At 44.1% G+C, this 22,281-nt stretch overlaps 1 protein-coding gene across 5 annotated transcripts in view; it reads right to left on the bottom strand.

The window, feature by feature from the left end:
* Positions 1 to 4,168: 4,168 nt before the first annotated feature.
* Positions 4,169 to 22,281, bottom strand: part of SMOC1 (SPARC related modular calcium binding 1) — a 132,061-nt gene continuing 113,948 nt past the window's right edge. For 2 of the 5 annotated variants that reach the window (XM_055819663.1, XM_055819677.1), the window contains exons 11-13: positions 13,325 to 13,572; positions 7,233 to 7,283; positions 4,169 to 5,291 (exon numbers count right to left, since the gene is read on the bottom strand). In XM_055819663.1, the coding sequence (XP_055675638.1) occupies positions 5,275 to 5,291; positions 7,233 to 7,283; positions 13,325 to 13,572 (316 nt within the window). In that variant the 3' untranslated portion in view covers positions 4,169 to 5,274. The remainder of the gene's footprint in view (positions 5,292 to 7,232; positions 7,284 to 13,324; positions 13,573 to 22,281) is intronic. The other 3 variants (XM_055819669.1, XM_055819682.1, XM_055819684.1) reach the window with 3 other exon arrangements.

Genomic DNA, 22,281 nt, shown 5'->3' with positions numbered 1-22,281 from the left:
CCTGCAGCGCGCTGGGGAGCAGAGCCACCCACGCCAGTGCCTGGCCTGCAAGGGGATGCTGCCTGGCTCAGTACACAGTGGGGTCAGGGCTCCTCTGCCTGGGCTGAGAGCCAGAAGACCCTTAGCCCAGTCCCAATGTGCTGAAAGAAAACATAATGTGGAATAAATGTTCATTTATGCTTTTGCAGGAGGTGGAGAATATAGGTTTGTGCTAAAACACATAGCACAGAGCTGGTGGTGCCTCCTGAATGACAGCTAGACACCTCCTGGTGTGCACAGGCAAGGCACCTTTGAAAAACAGAACCATGAAAATCGGTAAGCAGGCCCTCGAATACAGGGTGGTGGAAAACATCCTTGCTTCCCAAAGCAGCCAGCCCCAGATTTTCTGGTAAACAATCTGTACAAAAAACTTGTCGTTATACTCCTAGTTCCTGAACTGGTGGTTTTTTAACCCACTTTGTTTTTAAGGTGTTTCCCAACCTAAGGAGCACTGCTTCTGCAGATCCCGCTGTCCAATTTAACATCAGCTTCTGGAGGGCTGCCAACTTATTTTGCCTGAAATGGCTTGTAAAGGCTGGCTGCTGGGAAGTCAGAAGGCTGGCATTCTGCATGGGGATTTTGTTAGTTATGTCAAAGATAAAGGGAAGAAGGTGGGGGAGGAGGACAAGTCTTCTGGCAGTATCACTGATCACTGTTGGAAGCAGAGGCAGAAGCAAGCTCTTTGTAGTTCTTCTGACTTGCTTACAGAATGACTGCCCTGCCAGGGAAGGGTGAAGGCCTCCCACAGTACCTTATGTTGACCCCAGAAACAGGAAGCTTGGCCAAAGAATTGCTAATTTTGTAAAAAAATATTATTCTCCTATTTTTAATTAAGTCTTGCAGAACTCCAGAGATGACAGCTACTGCTTCTCCCTCAGCCCCAAAACTGGTTACCTTGGTAATACAAGGAAATTAGCTCAGTTTGCCAGTTTACTCTTGACAAATCCACATTGGCTGTCACTTGTCCCTGCGTTTTCTCCTTTCATCATTGAGCTTGCATCTAAAGACAACAGCCTTAGCAGACCGCTCTGCCCATCTACAAACAATCCAGCCTGTGACTACTATAGAAGCAGAAAACCTCCCTTTGGGACTGCAATTGCCTCCCCTTTGTTGTACAATAAATGAGCTGGCTCCTTATTAATTGCAAGAGATTTACATGTGATTGAGTGAAATGACATAGTGATGAGAGAACTGGTCATATCTGCTTGACTGGAACAGTGTGTGGCCTCTGATGAGCACCACCTCCCTGTAGCCTAGGAGAAAGCATGTTTTGCAATAGCAGCAGCTTCCCAGCATAGCTTGTTACTTGTCATCTCTGAGGATTAAAAGGTTTTGGACGATAGCTAGAAGATATTATTTCAGGCTCCCATGTAGCAAGGCCTGACTTGCAGAAGTATGAAGGCTGCCATGTGAAAGGGGGTGAGGGGGTGTGAGGTGTAGTGCCTGTCTTCTATCCCTGGTTTAAGGAGACTGCTATGAGATCCCACTTGGCTGTGGGTCCCACCTTCTGTAGTCGCCTCTACTCCCCTGCTAAGTTACACAGCCTTTCTGAGCAGCCTGGGCAGATTCGGGCAGCTGTCATAAAACCACAGAGAAGCACTCTGGGGCATATTTTAATTCAGCCTGTAGGATTACACACAGGAAAGAAACAGCCAGGGACTGCCGATCCCAACTGAAGACTGACGTGTGACTCTGCAAGCAGGAGAGTCCCCTTCCCTCTCCTACGGCGCTGCATAGCTAACAGAATACTATGTGGAAGAGAGTAAGTTCTGGAAATCAACATTCAACAAAAAAACACCACAAGACACTGGAGCAAAAGTTAACTATTTTATTACAAAACCAAAATCAAACAGATGCCTTTCAGTCTAACGAACAATGCCACAGGCAGAAATGTGCTGAGGCAGGGTAAGTTCAGCATTAACTCAGGCCATGGAAAGCAGTGCTTTCACACAGATGAATCCCACCATAATGCAGTTCCCTTCAACACACTATGCCCTTGGAGGATCAGCAAAAAAGGAAAGATTTTTGCTTCTGGCAGGAAGAGCAGATAACTTGCACTGTGGAGCCCTGGTTCTCTTCTCTGTCCCAGCTGTTTTCAGCTGTCATTCAAAGTAGAGCTGGAGTGGCCCAGGAGGATTTGAAGAATGAGGAGAGGCATGCCCAGGGTCTGCTTCCAGGCACAATGCTGACACTCCCCATGCCCCAGCTTCAGTAGGATGCTACTGATGCAAGGCAGAGCAGAAGAATGCTTACCACCGCCAGATAAGGACATTTGGCCTAGCAGCCAGGTGGACTAGCCAGTTATCTAGCAATAAAAGCAACAAGGGAAGAGGGGAGCTGAAGCATGGCTCTCTTCTGATGAGTAGACTGTTTGGACAGCTCATAGAATGGGTTATATGAATCGGGACCAGTACTAGCTGCACGATCCTCCAACACACAAACGCAGAACAATTAACCTAACTCCTATCCAGCCGTTACACGATTGTGCTGGTTGGGTTGTGCATGCTGATGTACAACTGTTGCCACAAGCTGCTCAGAGGCCTGTGCAAACCCAGCAAATCAGGATAAGGGCATTTGGACTTGTCTTGTGGAAGTAAAGGAGAAAGCAATATAATGCTTGGACCCCAATCCATCCATAGTCAGCTCTAGCACCGAAGGTGAACACCAACCAATACCAAAGTTAACATCAACAGCCACCCTTTGTTTGGCTTCCTTGAAGAACTGATGCAATTTTAATTGCAAACTACGTGTGAATGCAGGCCTTTTGGAGGGCAAGGACACAAGGATGAGAAAAAGGAGGTCTGCAGAAGGATTTATGTGACAGGCAGGAGTGTTGGCTGGCTGGTTTACTGACCTTTCCAGAAGAAAAGATGCTGTGACTTTAGCAGTTCTGCACTACCCCCACAATCTTGGGCATTGCCTAGCTCCAGTGGCTGGCTGACAGAACTCCTATAGGCATCCAACTGGCTGTTTTTGCTGGATGCAGCCATACATTTAAACAAAACAAAAACCCCAAACCAAACATCAACTCAGCAGCCAGAGCTTTTAATTCCTAAAACTAGCATATTAAAAAAAGAGAAGGTGTTGGGGTTTTTTTTATACAGTTGGATTCATTCTTTACTCCTACAATAGGATTAATGAGTGACCAGGACATTTCTAACTATATTCTAACCCAAATCATTTCAACACACAAAAGATGTGCCCTGGGCATTTAAAAAGAGAAGATGCAATCAAGATGGCAGTTTGCAGGCCAAAAAAGCACATACACTGTATGTGGGAAACCAGGAAGATGCAGCAGTAGGATCTGCTCTTGCTAAAGAAATGATTTCTTTATATTATGGTGGTGTGATGTATACTTCAGAGATTACCAGAGGTGTTTTCAACCATGCCAAATGCTTTATTTGGCTCCAAACCACTTCCCAGAGGAAGAGTTATTACTACTCTTAGAACAGTTATTTACAGAAGGAATTTTTGGTTTTTTCTTTTTTTTTTTTAAACTTCCCATTTTGTCAACAAGGCACTGACTGACTGCATCAGGTCACTCCTGCTGTGATGTATCTTGGGCTGTTGTCATGATGACATGCCACAGATTGAAGGAGCTGTGTTGCAGCATCTCTTACCAAAGCAACAAAGCCTCAAGGGACAAGCCCACTCTCTACTGTAACGCAATGCTGTTACAAGCAATTGCAAGTGTGGTGTCACATTAGCATGGCATGTCATCATCTCCGACTATGGGTTCTTGGTCTGGAGACAAGTGGCACAAGGATCGCCAGGTCTGAGCTGGAACGCTGCTCCGAACATTTCCTGCGAACAGGCAAGTGCTGTCAGTGGTTGGAAATGCACAAAGCAAGACAGTGTGTGTGTCCCATCACACTCCACCCAAATCTAGGATTGCTGGTATGGGTGTCCCTGCCCTACTGCTGACTTTACAATTGTATCTGAGATTAAGTAAAAACCAACTTCAGAAAAACTGCTGGTGGTTGAAACAGCTACTGTGGCTTCCAAGAACACCAGGCGCCCCAGTCCAAGCCTTCACCGTCGCTGTATCACTGGAGTGTGATTAACAGAGGAGGTACCGACAACAGTGAGGTGGATACCCTAAGCTAGGCAGCACACCACTTGCAGACAAGAACAGTCACCGCAGACAGACCTTCACCAGTGAGCATAGCCCAAGCCGTGGTGTTGAAACATAAGTAAACCAGACTCTTAGGGACCAGCAGCATGATTGCGTCTTTCTGCACTGACAAATATGTTCTCTGCTCCTCAGCAAAGCAACAGGCAGGCTAATGCTGCTTTTAGCAGGCTTCTCTATTTTTATTGTTGTACAACATATTAGATGGACACTTTGTCAGAGAGGAAGATGCAAGACTTTGCTGACTCTACTAGGCCTACAGCTCCCATGTCCTTCCTATAGCATTAGATTCCCAAGGCATGGCACATTTTTGCTAAGCATGTCTTCTGAGCCTGAATAGTAATGCATTTGCAATTCATTTCTGACCAGCCTGCAACAGGTGCAGAAACTACTCTCATATGTCCTTAATCCAACCCTTTTCTATCCCCGCTTTAAGCAGCTTTGCAGTGTACCAATACTTTGGTGAAATCTGCCCAACTGCCTGTGAGTTGCACAGGGCTTTACAGTAAGAAAAGAAGGGGCACAACTGCTTTCAAGGAGCAGCTGGTATCTGGGGCACTCTGTACACATCTGCAGGTAAAGTCATGCTGATATACTTCTTTTTTGCATGGGGGGTGTTAAGGTTTGCAGCTGAATGGTTTGGTGGCAGAAATGAATGCATTACTGTAATCCATTAAAAGTAAAGTGTCCCTCTAACCCTAACAGCCTTCAAAAGCAAAGGAAGGAACAGAACAGTGACTCCAACCCCTGTACAAGACAACTGTACAATTTACATATATATTTATATACAGTATATAAAATTCTCTTTCTTTGAGTCCCAGTGAACTCAATTTTACGTTCATCAGTAGCTGTTCCAATTTTAAAAAGTCACGGTCTTGCTTCCACCCACTCTCCAAAGTATTAGGTAATGGCATTGAAAAGCAATTAAAAACAAACCCAAACCCAATTATTTAAAAGTGCAAACATTCTGGGTGCCACTTCTGCTGTGTTGGATGTTGCTGATGCTGCAGGACTGCTCACAAGCAGCAAGATGTCTGTCCGTCTGTCGCTGGATCTTTCTTTCCTTTGGGTCGGCTCCTGCCTTTCCTTCCTGACTTCTACTGCTACACCAGGCGACCTACTGAAAGGGTGGAGTGGGCAAGGAAGAAAAAAAAAAAAAACAAAACAGAAGCAGGAAAAGTGAGGAAAACAGGCAAATTAAAAACCAAAGGGCACCTAACTGATAAAGATACAGTACAGCCTCTGCTGCAGCTTTGGGCCCAGAAGGCTGAGATCCTAGAGTAAGCTGTGAGGCTGAAAACAACCAGGGGCTAATGAGACAGCCTTGCTGAAAAAAGCGTTGCATGAGTCACACAGAGCCCTAGGGATTGACGTATTTTTAAACATAAACCACCACTTTCCTCTCCCTCCCCCTCCTTGGAAATGGGCATGCAGTCTGGGGAAACAACTGGTCTGACATGTCTCCCTCTGCTCTTCCGCCTGCCACAGCTGATGCAGAAGTCCGTTGCTGCCAGGCTGCCCTGCCACCATCTCCCCCATGAGCCACTGCCTCCCCCCCTTGCATCAAGGCAAGCAGCCCTCGATGGAGGCAGGCGTGCAGGGCAAGGGCAAGCCACCTCTGCAACAGCGTAATCCAGCTGTCTCCCTGCCCAGCAGACCTTAGAGCCCTGCCTGCACCAGGCACTGCAAAGCTACCGAATCTGCAGCAGAGACACAGCACACTTGGAGCTGCGGGTCCCAGGACCCTGCTGAGCTAACAGTGTCCCAGTGGATGGTGCAAGGGTGCTGCTGGTGTTTCAGATAGATACACACCCACGCTTGTTTCTTCAGAGAGCTTTTGTTAAGTCCTTCATCAAAGGTTCTTAAAGAATCAAAGTCCTTAGGGGATCAGAGCGACAGCTCTGTGGGCTAATTACAGGTGAAAACATACGGAAGAGAAGGCAGAAATATGGATTTGGTTTTCAGAAAGGAGAAAGGTTACCAGACAGGCCTCACTCGGACTGTTGCTAATCGTTGTGCCCTGCCACAGGGGGTGAATAGTGTCAAGTGCAAAATCATTCCAGACAGTCATATTTGAAAGTGACCGTACAGCTCTGCAAGAGGCGCTCACAGAACAGCAGATTGACTTAAATGTCTATACATGCAATGCAGTGCCTAAGTGGGGAGCGGGGATGACCTGTCCTACACTGAGCACTCTGAGTGACTAGGAAAGAGGTTGAAGCCACAGTACACGATTATTTGAATGCCTCCATTCGGCTTTATAGAAGCAGACAAAAATCAAAGACATGGTCAGAACTGAGGACACATCAGGAAACATCACTACATCAAGGTATAAGGCTTAGTGATCTTTATCTTCCGTCCTCTGTTCAGCCCATCTCATCAGGACCAGATAAGGTACCCAGAAAGGTAAGAATAGCAAGAAGTGTGGGAAGACTTCTGTCATTAAGCAAATACATAACCCAGGTCTTTTCAACATGGAAAGGAGTCCACCCAGACATATGTTGGAGGTCTATAGAACAATGAGTGGCAAGAGGAAGATAGACAGGGGAGAACTGCTCAGTTTCTCAGAGTCTAAAATGAGAAGCACCCAATGAAACCATGAGGCAGCAGGTCTTAAAGCAAAACAAATAAAAGTTGTCCTTCATGCCTGATGAAAGGGTGTGATTCACTGCCATAAAATACAGAGGAGAGCAGACCTCCACAGAGAAGAGTCTTCACGGGAACTTGTCTATTGAGTAATGTAATGTAAACGTAACAAATTACCTATATCATTGCTTGCTAGAAGCAGGGAGAATAGCATAGGAGGGTGTTCCTCCTATAGCTGATGTATCCTATTCTAATTCCTTAACAATGTAATGTCTGCCCCAGCTAAAGACACAGTGCTGGATGTTGAGATGATGCAGCAGAGCTGCATGTTATTATATTCAAACCTCTTATGAACAACTTTGGTTTCCAGGTGTTTCTATATTGCTATTTGTGAACATAGGAGAGCAGGGGAGAACGAATTTTGGGACATATGGCTATCACAGAAAAAAAGGAAACATTTTGACAAAATACTCACTGAAAGGGTTAAGGCCTTGTCTTTTTCCACTGGGGAAACTGCTCAGGCTACCTGTAAAATCCAAGAACCACGTTAAATGCAGTAAGTGCCGTGGCACGACAAGGGAGCCTCACCACTGTCTGCTGCCAGGAGGCAGGTTCAAAGGAGCTCCTCTGAGCATGCACACAGCAAGTCCTGCCAGCACTCCTTAAGATTCACACACAAGAGTCAGATTAATGTGCTTGAGATGAAAGATGTTAAATACCTGGTGCTGTAGTAGCGGAACGTCATGAAATCCAGAGGTTTGGTGTGGGAAGAAGCAACAATTACAAGGTTAAACTAAACTGTGGAAGAAGGAAGAAGACAGGAAGGATGCAAGTCATGCCACAAGGTTTCCCAAAACATTTTCTGCTAACAGCAAGTGAAATAATGTCATGTAGAAAGGGGGCAGCCAGGAAAGAGTGAAGATGTAGGCAATACAGGTAGCTCAAGTTTACTAAATCTTTAGCTTGGACCAATCAAACGGGTACCTAAAATCAAAGACCTGAATTTTTACCTGGCAGAAGGGCAGGGACAGATTGCGGAGCTGTGACTGCATCATTAGACACAGGCACACGCACCCTACACCAGATGGAGCTCATGACAAGGGCTCTCACCTCAACAATAAACCTGTTCCTACCATGCACTGGATCCAGACAGCTCAGGGATTACAGAAGCCCTCGAAAGTATGTCACATTTCCTGCTAGCTGCTTGGTCTGATTTCAGATGAGGGATTAGCTGGAAATGGGAACTCCTGCTCCCAGCCAGAAGCAGTAAACCCGTTGCCACAGCCTCGATTCCAGCCCAGCCTACGACTTATCTTTGATTTGTGCATGCATCTGACCCAATTGCACAGCTTGCTTTGTGCTTCAAGTACTTTGCACACCTGCAGCTAAAGCACGCTTTGCTCTGTGCGGGAGCAAGATGAGCTCAGAGAGCAGGGGTGAGACTGGGGAAGCCCCGGAGGACAGAAGGCTGGGCTGCAGGACAGAAGCAGAACCCATGGGCAGGAAAATAGAAGGGGGAAGAAAGGTGGTAGTGGTGAGTTTGAAATGGGTCACAAAGCACAACCTGGTGGCTTTAGAGATCATTAATAAGAGAAACGGTATAAACATAGTAAGTTATTTCAAGGCTCCCAAACGCCAGCCTTGTATCGGCCATCTGCCCTGGCAAGATCAGAGGAACCGTTGTTCAGTTATTTCTACACCCGTGTATAAAAAGCAGAGCTCCGTTGCCAAGAGGCAGATTCCTCCACAGCTAATTGGCACTCTCCTGGGGGGTGGCAATAAAAAGCCGGGGCCTTTACGAGCCACGGCATCCTCTGGCCAGCTGGAGCCATGGAAGCTGAGCGCACAGCCGGGATAAGCCAGAAGGCAGCTGAAAAAAACCCCTCTTGCACCCAGTGCAGTGAAGCCTACAGTGCATTGCTGGGAATGAGACCTGTCTGTCTTTGGAAAGAGGCAGGGAGCTCCAGGTAAGGTGATACAAAAGGCAGAGAGCACCTCTGAAATGGCAGGGATGCTCTAGGCTGGGCAGGGCATGCCTTTCCAGCAGCCTGGCAGGGCTCTGTGCTTCCCATACATCCATGCTGGGAAACTACCTTGAAGCTCACCACCTGTCACCCCAAAGGTAGAGAGTATTACCTTCAGCTGGCTGCCTTTAGTATAAACACAGGCCAGCCACATATACCTACAGAAGACAAACCCCTGCCAAAACAACACTTCACTGAGCACAAAGTTGACATGAAAGAGAGGAAGGAATATGGCAGATGGTGACAGTGAGTTACTAACATATACCTGGGTATTATAGGGTAATATCCCATTATTCAGTAAGTTTCATAATGCAGAGTATTTGCTCAGCCTTACAAGTACACTGTTTTGGGTAACAAGTCTAGCCACCACTGGATTAGGCCAGGTGTCTTTCAAAAGGAAAAGCCCCAAGGAAACCCCAGCAGCTTTTTATAGGTAAAAATGATCTTTCAGACTTATGCGGCAAAGTTCTCACCTTTGACAGGGGAGGAACATGCTACCACAAACCTTATCTTGTGTTCTCAACACAATACAGATGTCCTGATTCATACTAACCATCAGTAACTTTCCTCAAGATTAAAGCTGTCAAACTACAGCTCCTCTACTGAGCTCCAAAGGGGAATATCTGAACAAGGCAAAGAAAAACAAGCACTGCGCCAGCAGTACTCGTTTATATTCTAATCCAATTGTAACTAGATGTACTCTGAATTTCGTTTTTCTTCAGTTGTTACATGGTTACAGTTTTCACATAGCCTCTCAGACTGTTGTCAGCTTCCTACCCTCATCAGTCCAGAGGCCTTTCCCAGATGACTGCTCCTTGATACCTGCTCCCACACAGCTGCTTGCACAGCATTGATATAAAGCATCCTCATTCCCAGAAGCCTCCCAAGCACACAGAGAATCAGTTACTTCTGTGATACCAATAAGGGTCCCAAACATCACAGAATTGAATCGGCTGTTTAGTTTGTCCATTATTTTCCCTTCTTTCTGATATATTTGCTCAGCTCCAGTAGAAAGTGACATGCTGTTTAATTACACACACACACTTTTTAATTAAGACATTTTGATCCTGTTTCTCGGACTGTCCTCTCGGTAGCTGGCTGTTGGCACAGACAGTGGCTGGGTTCCACCCCAGAAGCGCTCATGGCCTGTGAAGCACGCCCAACACCTACCATCTGGCAAGCTCTTGGATGGCAAAGCAATCACGGGATCTGAACAGACAGAAGGAAACTTCCCGTAAGCTGGCAAAGGGACATTTCTTCACTGCTTAATCCCTTAGCTCCTCTCTGGGCAGGCACAAAATGCTGACTTCGTCTTCTGAATTTGGAAGAATATAGAGGTAAAACTCAACTCCAGCATTTTGCAGCCAGAACAACTAGTATAAGCCTCGCTCAGCTCTGCAGTTCTCTTCTCTGTACCCCAATTAATCTTCGGTCCAGTAACTTTCCAGCAAAGCTTCACTATGCATGTCTATCTCCTCTCAAGGACCCTGCCTTCTGACTAATGCAGAGCGCTAAATTAGTTCTTCGATCACAGATGGTTCCCCCCTTAACTCAGGCTGTGCAGACTGCACTGACGAATGCTAACTTTTAACAGGCTGTAAATCAGCCTGTTTTCCTTCCACAATTCCTCAAACACACAATCCTAGACCAAATGATGGCAAAGACTGTTTCTGGCATACTCCAAACTACAGGCCCTTCCTGCCTGTTCTGTCCCAGTTTAAGAAACCATTTGCAAGCTCCTGCAAGCCCTCAGAGGCTGGCTCTATGTGGCTGCTCCACCTTGAGATCCAGGAATAGCATTTTTCCATTCAAGCTGCCCCTGACAGAAACACATCTGGTTTAAGCAGAGGGGCAAGAGTTGTACAAAGTGGCCACCAGACCTAGCAGATTTCCCAGCAACTTTCTGGGTCATCATATGGATGGAAAAGTGGAAGGGTTGCTGGCAGACTGGACAGCTATTTTCCTCACCGAAGAACCACTGGCTGGCAGCACCGCATATTAGGTTATCACAGGCATCGCAAGCCTGTTGAGGAGGGAAAGACAGACAGAACTATGCATCTCAGACAGATTTGATCCTAAGCTGGAAAGAACTCAGATTCAGGTTTGTCCTTATGAATATCCCAGCTGAATCCTCCCACATAAATCTTATTTATTTAGACTATCTAGTGCCCAAGAGGCATATAACACTGCTGATTTATCTGTGCCCTGTGCTTCCTTCAAGCAACACGATTTCTATGTTTGGATAGAACCAGCCACAAACAAACACACAAAAATAATAAAAAACCAACCCAAAAGCAAAACAATGACAAAAATGCAGAAGCCTTAGCATTTGTTTCCCTCAGCATCCCAAACTCTATAGGATTTGTATTAGGTTTTATTTTCAAAATAATGACAGGTGTTCAGTTTGCCTAACAGAAGGCACACTCCCCTGGAATGATAACCCACTTCCTTTTAGTCCTTATGCTGATGGATACCCAAGCAGGATTTGGAACATCTGAGACAAGTTCATTTGTAATGAAGTCCAACCCTTCCTCATCAATCCAGACCAGAAAAACCTTTCCAACAAAGCTTTTGTTGAAACAGAAACATTTCCATTGAAAAGTTTTGGTTTCATCTGACTGGCAGTTTACAACTGAAACTACATCATCAAAAAGGTTCCCAACTAGCTCTTGGCTTGGACCCACAGTGACCTCAACCCTAGCAGATGTTTGGAAGCCATGGTACAGACAAAGAAACAGAGAGCGACGCATGGACTAGTTCATTGACTGCATGTACCTATGATCAGGATAAGGGAAAGTTGGAGGAGGGGTAAGCTACCGCTTATTTCTTAATTTAGAAGTTCTTGTGAGTAGAAAGCAGAGCAAACGTAATCTACCACATCACAAATTCATGACTTCTTAAAAAAGATCCACCACAAACTTGCTTACTGCACCTCTAGAGTATTCTCCCTCAGTTCTTTCCTACAGTTAGTACCTGCTCCCTGCGCTGCCCCTTCTGCTGCTTTTTAGCCCTTACCATCCTTTAGCCCCCCTTGGTCCTCCTTCCACATAACTTATCCATTTATCTTTGATCCTCAAGGCCTATCAGGCCTTTGGTAGGTATGTAGAGCTGTATGATGAAACAAGGTCAAAGCCCCTTTTTGCTCACAATCTTGTCCATGGAAGAAACTGTAAAAGGTCAAGGCTGTGTTCTCAGTAGATCGTTGCCCAATCAGGCACTCACAAGAATGTCTCACTGCTTTCTTTCTCCTTCACACAGGCTCAAAGATTCACGTTTTCTTCCTTCTCTCCTTTTTTTCCCCCCCCCTTCCATAAACTATGTTTTGAATAGTCAGTTGGCCAAGGCAGCAGATTCTGGAGAGTCTTATTCCAGGCCAAATAGCAATAAAACTCATTTGGCATGTTCATCTTATTGGGAAGGTAATAAAATTAAGGAACAGGGTTGCTATTTTGGTAAGTCATTCCTCAGTAAGGTTCTGATGACTAAGAAAAAAACTTCCATTGAGCAAGGGAAGCTGAATGCTTCTCACAGCTGAACGAGTAATGCAACAGGCTTGTTATGATAACTGAGATGTTTGTAAAGCACCAAGAAAAGGCAACTTCCCAACAGTCAAATGTACTGACCCCTTTCCTCTTCATGCTAAACTTGAGGAAAGAACTAAGGAAAGGTTAAGCCTGGAGAAAGAAAGCTACTCACCCTTCCCAACTGGCATGATGGTTATAACAAGAGCTGCCCACACAGCCAAAACACCTGCACAGGAAATTAGTCCCCTGGAATGTCCCTCTTTGCCTTCTCCTGCCAAGCAAGTCTGCCCACAGTCAAGAATGACTGATAATTATTGAATTTGGGTTGAACAGTTTCAATTCATAAAATTTCCAAAAATATCAGTTTGGTTGAGGTCCCAACAGAAGATGAGGTGAAGATGAAAGAGGAAGAAAAAGAAGGAAGGTGGGTTGGTTGCTCAGGCACTAAACAAAGCAAAATACATTCTTCATATGCCCTACTTCTCCCCCAGTTTTAAAGTGTAATTTAACTCTGAAGAAGGGCAACAGTACAGCCCTGCACTGTCTTTCTGAGTTGTGCCTTCTGCATCATCCACTTTACTTCACGCTGGATATAGCAATGAAAATAAATATTATTTCTGTTAGTCAACAGGGTCTCTAGAGAAGGACTGGGTTTGTGCTGGCTCATATATCATCCAGCCTACATGACTGAGACAACAGAATATTGTTCGCAGTGTATTACTCAGAAGGGACCTGAACTACAGTTTCCAAGAACTTCTACAGTACAAGCAGAGTTCTGGGCAAGGCTCATCTTTTTGCTCTGTTTCTGTATAGTGCTTAGCACAAAGGTTCATGATAGGGGATGTAAGACAGCGCCATAACAAACTACATTTGCATGGCAGAGTATTAATCCCACTCATTTTCTCAGACAAACTGTGGCCCTTTTGAATCACCTGGGAGAAACAGATTCCCGAGTTTGCTGTAACTAAACTCCATGTCAGTCTTTTATTCTCATGCATCAGGGAAGGAAAGGTACTCACCTCCTTCCTTGCTGACTCCCAAGCACCCTTTCAGCTCCTGAAGCGAGATCGACTTGTCCTTGTTGAGGTCACAGTAGTCAGTGAAACGTCGGGCACATTTCTTGGGCTTGGCTTTCTTCTTTACGTAACGCTTGAAAGGCTTCAGCTCCCGCTTGTTAATGTCATTGCTGCTGTTGTTGTCCAGCTGGCTGAAGTACCAGTGTACCACTCGCTCCTCCAGTGTGTGGCTGGGGTCTGGCTCAGAGAACCTGGAACAGAGGAAGCACAGGCCCCCAACAAGTGGGTGCTCTCATCAACACTGTCAGGAACTTTCTGAGAAGCCAGAGCTCCTGACCGAGTCAAAACCATGCCATGCCATATTTAAAGCAGGTAAAATACACAGGTCTAACAATCTCTTCCTTTTAGCTAGTCTCTTTTGAGAGAGATGAACTTCTTCTAAAAATGTCCTTTACCATTAACAAGTGGTGCCAAGAGATTGCTGGGGACTGATACCCTCAGTAGCTCTGGTTCTCCTCACACCAGTTGCTGAAACTCTGCCCAGTCCCAGAAGGATCCCCTTCAGAGGGCAAGAGGCAATCTCCATGGTCCTTTTGACCCTTGGACTCCCATTCAAGTTACTAGCAGGAGAGCTGTGAGTGTCAGCTGCCATGGTAACTTCTGATAGCAACATCTAGACTTCAGAAAGGGAACAAATTCATTTAATGCAAGACACATTTGTTATTTGAAAATGTCCTTGGCAAGATGCAACGTTCTTGCTGTATCTATTTTTACGATCTGAACTCCTGTGCTGTATTTTCATCATATTTAATGCTTTTTCACAGGGATGATATACACACAAGAATTCCACAGCAGACAAGCACTGCAATTCCATTAAAAGCAATACTACAGAACTGGCAACTTCAGTTTGTTCCATTTCTTACTCATTGTGATATTTGAACTTTGACGATATTTGGCTTACATATTCTTTCTGTGGACAACAACAAACAGTATCAGAGAGGAGGAGAAGAGGAGGAGGAGGAGGAAAAGCAACAGCTGAAGATCCATGAACAGAGAATGCTGCCATTCAAATGTCAAGTCATCACTGAACAGGCACTGTTATGTCACACCATTTAAACGGTGTCTGGTGCTCTGCAGCAGCGGTAAAGGGGTTATTCCTCAGCAATACTGAGAACCAAGGAGGAAATTCCTTCTAAAGAAGAATTGTTTAAAAATTGCACTTAGTTAGTTCGTCTTTTCTTCATGTGATGAGTGTGCCAACAGAGAAAGCTGAAATGATGCTGAAATGAGGCTGAGACTTGAGCCTTTTTCCTCCCAAGAATAAAGCGTTTCAGTGCATGGAGATTAGTGGATAGGTAGTCAGACATGCTACACTGGCACTGGCTGCTCTGACTTATTCCAGCAGACATCTCCAGCTGCCTACATTTCTTCCCCAGCAAGGAGAGAGAGACAGTTGCATGCTGCAAGCAGCCCAATTCTGGTGTGAGTTTGGGGCATTCTAGCTGATGAGGAAATATAAGCCCAGGTACCTTATAAAATGCACTTTAAGACTCACCAACCTTGTTTCAGAAACTTGTAGGATATATAGTTAAATCGTCACTGAAAATTTCTTTGTTGGGAACTACAGAAAATTCTTTTGACCTTCTGATAGAACCAGTTTTGCCTCTAAAATGAAGCTACAGAGCCTGAAAAATAAAGCCCCCACCCTATCGCCATGGTAATTTACATTACTAGTGAAGGAGTCTGAAACATGCCGAAAGCAAGCACTGGAGCTTAGGTGGAGAACAGAGATCCCCATTAACCTTCTCTCATAGCTTTAACACACAATGTATACAAAGGATACAATTTAGAAAGGTAGTTCCTATCCAGAGGCATCTGGATCCTCACAGCAAGTAAACACACATGGTAGGGAGATGCAAATAAACTGCACAACATTTTTCCCAAGGTCTTACTTGAAACTAGCTCCATCATTTAGTTCTTAGTTGGGAAGCAGCCTGGTGTTCAGTCACAGCATCTGGTCAACGTACAGTGGGATAAACGTTGTTGGGGAGAAAGAAGAGGTTAGGAGTAAGTCTGGCTTATTTTGGGAGCCAAAACACAAGGCAAGCCCCTGGAGCCACCTGTGGACAAGCAGAAATTGCAAATATCTCCCCAGGAAGCTAAAGGAGTGCCCAGACTTTTTACAGCCTTGAAATTATGCAAAGACCAGGATGACATGAGAGAATAAAAACACATCCTGTGGCTTGTTTTTATGGCATTTACGAACACAGCCATTGGCCTCTCTCCCTTTCGGAAATGATCTGGCTGTAATTGGAAGAGTAGCATGTTTCCAAGAGCCACAGGGAAGTTCTGTATTAGAAGGGACAATATTCTGCTTTTGCTGAGATAAAGCAATAAAACCTGAGCTTTTGCATGTGAGATTCCCCTTGTCCACACCTTGGCCTGCCCTTTGTTTCCTAAAGGCCCACAACTGGAGAGGCAGAAACGGAGAAAATAGCAGAGCATCTCAGAACCAACAGCAGAAAGACAACAGGAAAACAAGCTTCTCTCTACCTGCTGAAGAGGCACTCAGAAAGCAGGAGTTAAAAGTGCCATTTTACAGAGGCACACCGAGAAGGAGCTCTCATGAGTTACCAAGAGAGGCAATATAGCTCTTTCCAGCAATTCCATAAAGAAAATCAGGGAAATCCACAGGCTAATACAAATACATTGACTCATGAGGTGGTGATACATCAATCTTTGCCATTCCAAACATGCTGAGAGCTCATGCTGAGAACTGCAGCATGCTAATGGAGCTAAAGGGAATTAGGTTAACTGCTGTGATTGTCGGAGGAGTGAAGATACAGCCATTCCTTAGTTTCTACCACTTCCTGGTGGCTGGCTTAGCAGGATTGCAGTTTCTGAGTTAGCTGCCTGCCCTTTCTGATGATCATCAAGCATCCCAGTGCAGGAAGGATCCACATCATCTCAGTGCAGCCATCTCTCCCTGACTCATAAAATTACATGATGCAGAGAAGAAGGCTGAGGTTACCATACTGTATCCAACTACCTTGACTCTGACGGCTGCCCATGCAAGACATTTATGCACTGTCCATGAAACATGAACTGATGCAACTTCACAGCACTCCTAAGCCACCTAGCTTTGACGATGTGCCATGACAGCAACCATACCTGCTGCGTCAGCTGCAATAAATCTGGGGGCCCTAACTGTCCTGCAAGCACAGACTTTGCAGAGGTATTTCCCTCTATTACCTCTCCATTGCTGTTGCAAGAGAAACAAATCAGCCCTCGGATGCAAACGTCATTTGTTGGGCTGCCTCTGTACTCATTCAGACTATAAAGGAATCGGAAAAAACAAAGGAGAACAAAGCTGCCCTCTACATTTTGCTCTAACACCAGTCACACAAAAATCCACTGAATTCCATTCTCTCACTGAAGTGCTATAGCAGTTTTGTAAGGCTGAGTAAAGACAGACATTACCAAAATGCAGACAGCCTGCTCAGTCTTCTGGTGTTGACTACATTACAGCTGTACTTACTTTTCTTCCTAATTGTTCCTCTTCAGCACTCTATGGCAAAACAATCAGTCCTAAAGAATGATTGCTGGGGAAGCAAAGAGCTCTGTGCAAGCTGATTTTCCAAATCTAACCTGCTATGCTGGATTGCTTCCATATATAAACCAGCAAGTTCAGCACCATTATGCAGCATAAACCCACCCACAGTCCAACACTGAAGAGAAGCATGGTCTGTCATTAACAGCCTGGGACAGGGAACCTGCTTTCTCAGCTTCCTTATGAATTTGTTGGCATCAAGTATATAGTCTTCTCTAAGTAGGCTTTTGCTCCTCCTCCTATATAATGTGCATCAGCTCCCTCACAAGAGGAAAAGAATTATTTTTAGGTGGCTTCTGCTTGGAGATATGTGGGTTAAGGTACTGTTACTTTCAACAATACTATTTTCCAGTCAAGATGCACTTCCACAGAACACCTTCACATCATCTGGTGCAACTGGGGTACAAGCAGAAAGCAAATAGGCTATGAAAAATCATAGAAATGCACTTTTGCAGCTGCACTGAATTCTGGAGCACAGAGAGAAAAATATGCCAAAATATCAATAGACAGCTTGAATATGCACTCTGCATGCAGTCTGTAATGCTCTCCAGCCCTTGAGGCCCCTTGCAAGAAAGGAGGCGTTAACTCAGTGGGAAGAAGCAGGGAAGAAGGGGAGGTATATAGGGTAAAGTATACAAAAGCAGCAAAATGTCAGACATTACTCACATACAGAACCATGTACAGTGTGCAATCACATTACGGTCCATAGAACTCTGCTGTCAAAGTGTAATATGCCTCACTAAATTTTACTAAGTGAACTGAAGTCCCTTCCTACCAAAGCTGATCCTTTGCTCCCTGAACAGTTGCATCCCACTGCACAGGCTGCATGGACCCACAGTACTGTTCCAGTGACAGAAAATCCTAATACAAAATACTGCTTTGACAGAAAGCAAGACTGCAATCTCTGAAGTACCCAGCAGGTGACCACCTGTTTGAAGACCTGTGGAAAACTCATTCTTTTGTAATACAAACTTTATGCAGTAACAATAGCAGCTAAGGCAGAAGCATGGGAGCAAGACCAGCCTAACATCACCTAACTGGACTGCAAACAGAGACTATAAAGCAGAGGGAGCTATTCCAGGATAAAAGCACACCGATGGACAAGAAGCTGCTAGCAGAAGCAACAGTGTAGAAAAAAAAAAAAATGAGTCCAGCTTCCACCTCTAACACACAAGGTATGTTTGTGGTCAGGATGTCTACAGGAGTTAAAGTTGTAAGTTTCTATGACTTGAAAAATATTTTGCAACGATGTATACCTTGCTTGGTGCTGTTGACGAATGAATGGATGAGAGCAAAGCTGAAGAAATGACAGGACTGGCCCTGTGACAGTCAACACCCATGACAGCATTGATGATGTCCACCAAGGTGGCTACAGGGAGTGGTGGAAAGCAACGAGTTTAACAAACTGAGGTAAAATTCACAATTGTTCTTGCTCTGCTTCCACTTCTTACTTTCCTTTCGCTGTTATTTGCAGTTGTCTATTTTAAAGGCTGTAATGGTGGAACATGGCTTGAATCAAAGAGGATTAATCTAATGGAATTGCAAAAGGATCCTGTATTTGTTTTATTATTCTCCCTTTCCTGCAGCCAAAGAATCAAGAAGTCAGCAGAAAACCTAAGCTGTGCTCAGACTAAACCAAAGGGTACTACAGACTCCAAATTCGTTACAGGGAATGCATAATTCCTCTACAGCTGAAACTTAGGTTCCCATTACAGATCCAGTTTCTTCTTCTCCTCTGGATAAGTTGCATATGAAACAGTATTCTGAACACAACTTTTCTGAAGATTGTGGGATAAATAATTTAGAAGGTTTAAAAATCACCTCACTTCACTCCTCATTGACTGTTCAAAAATCCTCCTCTTACATGAACTCTCCCGTATGGTTAATTAGGCTAGAATTTCCATAGGAGCACAAAGAGAAGTTGGTATCCAACTTCAATTGAAATGCAACAGGAGTTGGGCATAAACTTCCCTGAACTGTTTGGAAGTGTCAATCTTTATTAAAACATGGCTTGGCTTCAGAACACCCTGGAGATGTGCTGAGCTGTGCTTGCCTGCTTCAAACTGCTCAACTAGAGCATGAAAGGGAACCTCGGGGGCAATCTTCTGAAGTACTTTTTAGGGCTATTACATGGGGAATAATTGGCAACTTAAAATGAAGGACACAGCTGCTGTGTTACATGATAAGGGTGGCTGTTGTAAGCTGCCCTTTTAACCCTAAATTCCATCGGGCAGTAATACTTTTGCCGATAACATTACAAGCCATAGTGCACACATTTTGGAAACTAAAATTCATTTTGGAATTGGCAGGGACCAAAGAGATTTTCTTGGATCAGGGAAACACAGGCCAGGATCCCCTTTGGTCTATTTTGGTTTAGGCCCTGTGTGATATGAATATGTCCAAATTAGAAAGTGGACTAAAAAGCACTAAAGTGAAGTCTAAAATTTAAAAAGTGCTGCTCCTATTATACAGGATTTATACATGAACATTCTCAACTTTTTTCAAAAAGGATACCAAACACTGGTTTAATAAAGCAATTTCCTACAAGCTCTCTCTTAATTACTTTGAAAACATACAGTAACAAGATGTGCCTTGGAGTTATTACATAAACTTAAAATTAAGAATGAATTTTACCAGAGATTTTCTGTTTCAAAAGTCTAAATGAAGTCTACTTGGTTATTTTGCTGTAATATAAACCAGGGCCACGAGGAAGGGAAGTTCTCATCTCATTTACATTATTGTAAAGCAAGAGTAACTCAATTAAAGTCAATAGCTTTGAACTTGCTTAAACGAGACAAGACCTATAAGGGATTACAAGGTTGTTTTAAGCATGCCCAATAAAAAAAGAAAAGTCTTATCAGGTTTTACTTACATGGCCTGCAGCCATCCAAGTTGTACAGCCTCACTTTGCTGCTACTAGATTGTTTTTGTGTGTGCCAAGTATAAAGTGTGCAATTTAGCATAGCTCTATGTAGTATTTTAAATGCAGATCTTTATCATTTCTCCTCATGCTCCTTTCCCCCCACGCAAAAAAAAAAAAAAAAAAAAAAAGCTAATCTTGACATCAATTGCAAAGCCACAGATAGTTTTGCAGCATAAATAGGTAAAATCTTGAAAATGAAGACACACAGCAAATGCAAAAAGTTTTCACTTGCATATCCAGATTCAGACTGAAGGCAGCAGGGTAATCTAATCTGATTTCCTATATACCATACTGACAGAATGTGAATCAAATTACTCTTAGGACCGTAACTCAGGTTTGACTAAAGCAAGCCTTTCTGAAAGGCATCAGGCCTAAGATGAAAGCCTTAGAGGGAGGGAATCTGCCACCTCCCTCATGACTTCATTCTGCCTTAGAATTACCCTTGCTTTAAAGAAATTTTGATCACTAGTTTGTTTATATTCAGCTAATCATGTTCTTCCCTGCTACACTAAAGAGCCTGCAGAGCTTTTGTCCCTGTGGAGATACTCAGATTAGACAAAATCATCTTTCAACCTTTTTTTTTTTTGGTTCTTTTAATACCATAAGGAAGGCTGAGCTCCTTAAGACTCCCATTGTTAGGCTTTTTCAGTCCTCGGCACCTTAGAAAGGCTCTTCTCTGTGTTTGGTCCTGTATTTTAATATTTATAATAAAGGACATTGTATGCCAGTACCATCTCTCTGCTGCCATGGAGAAACAAGCATACATCCCCCCCCTTCCCTAGAACTCCTGCTTGCTGCTTCTCCTGTCGATTAAAATACATGAGACAATATATGGGGCCAAGTGACATGGCTTGCTGTTTGCCTGGCCTGCCCCCTGCAACAGGCATAAGCTTTGCTGGTGGTATGTTAACGATTTACCTTGGATCGTTGGATGCATTTGTTTAAATTCTAAAAAAGGCCAGGGAGGATGAAATACTGAACACTGTAAAGAACAGGAAGAGGCTACAGAGGGAACCATTGCGTATTTAAATAGAGAATCCCTTCTGCCATCGTTACGGCAAAGATGGAGAAGAGCCTGCAGTAAGTGAAGCTTGTCTCCCAAATAAGAAAACTGACATTAAGACATTAAAACTGACATGACTGACATTAAGAAAAATCAGATAGCCAGATCTCTAGCTTTCCTATTCAATCTGACCTTCTCAGCAAACCTGGGCCAGGGAGATACAAGGATAAGCACTGTCATAAATCCAGTATTTTGTTAGTTGTTGAGGTTGGAAATCAATTAGCCCTATGATTAACCCTGTAGGTAAAATATTCCTTTGTCTTGGAAAAGAGCTTTCATTTTCAGTGCCAAAGTCAAGTTAGGTCACCCAGACAGTTTCAGATATTCCTGAAGAGAGGACTGAGGACATTCCTCCCCTTGAGAAACTTGGAAAGCAGGACTCATTGCAGAGACAGCTGCCCTGCAAACTCTTATGAAATGAAAGCTGTACTGATTACATTTTTATGTAAGTACCAGAAACTCCTTAAAATGCCTTCTTTTTTTTCCCCCAAAAAAATAAATGGTCCCATCATGGCATGGTGGGATGGAAAAGCTTGATGCCTGGTTTTGGGGGTATGTGCTTAGTCTAGCTGATGCACATGGAAGTTTATGCCAGAGCAGTTTCCTGAATTTAATCGTGGCTCTGGGCAGACAGAGTATTTGGGTGGTAGCAGTCTTTCACCTTACAAAGGACAGCCTGCTAAAAGATTTCTTTTTCCCCTTGCAACTGGGCTGCCGACACTGGAGCTGAAAATAAATCATCATGACGACTGTGTGAAGAGCTGGCCAGTGAAAACTTCTACTAGAAAGGCATCTATTGAAAGCTGAGAAATACACAAAGCTTGGGGAACATTAGGAAGCAAGCCTGCTGGTTTATAGAAGTGCAGTGGGGGCATACATCTCTGGTCTCTACAACATTGGTTTATATTAAGCTTTATTTTAAGAGTGATGATTACATTGGCTGGGTTTCAGTCCCAGTGCCAAAGATGCCAAATAAATATCAAATACTCTTCAGGGCTTCCTGCCACCCCTACCCATTGCATTCGAACCATGCAAATTAGATAGAATTGACATTGGAATGCTTATGGCTGGGAGAGAACGATGTATTTCCCATCCTTGGGGCGTTTTTCATCCTGTTTATATGAATACAGACATGCTAGGCATATACTGCTAATTTGATGGGTTACAGAATATTCAGCGTGCAGGCACTCAGCCGCTGGCCTGATTTGTCAGATCCAAATGTAAAGTTAAAACCATATGGGTTCACAAGCAATCCATACTGAAACCAAGGGGCACAGAGGTGCCACCCAGAAAGTTTTTTGCCATGAGTAGTTAAAGATGGCACTGCTTTCTTCTACGTTTTGAAAGAGGAAAGCAGGAGATCA

The sequence above is a fragment of the Falco peregrinus genome, chromosome 1 (genome assembly GCF_023634155.1).
Source record: "Falco peregrinus isolate bFalPer1 chromosome 1, bFalPer1.pri, whole genome shotgun sequence".
NCBI lineage: Eukaryota > Metazoa > Chordata > Aves > Falconiformes > Falconidae > Falco > Falco peregrinus.
Note: the sequence above shows the minus strand (reverse complement) of the source record. Positions and strands in the feature narration are given on the sequence as shown.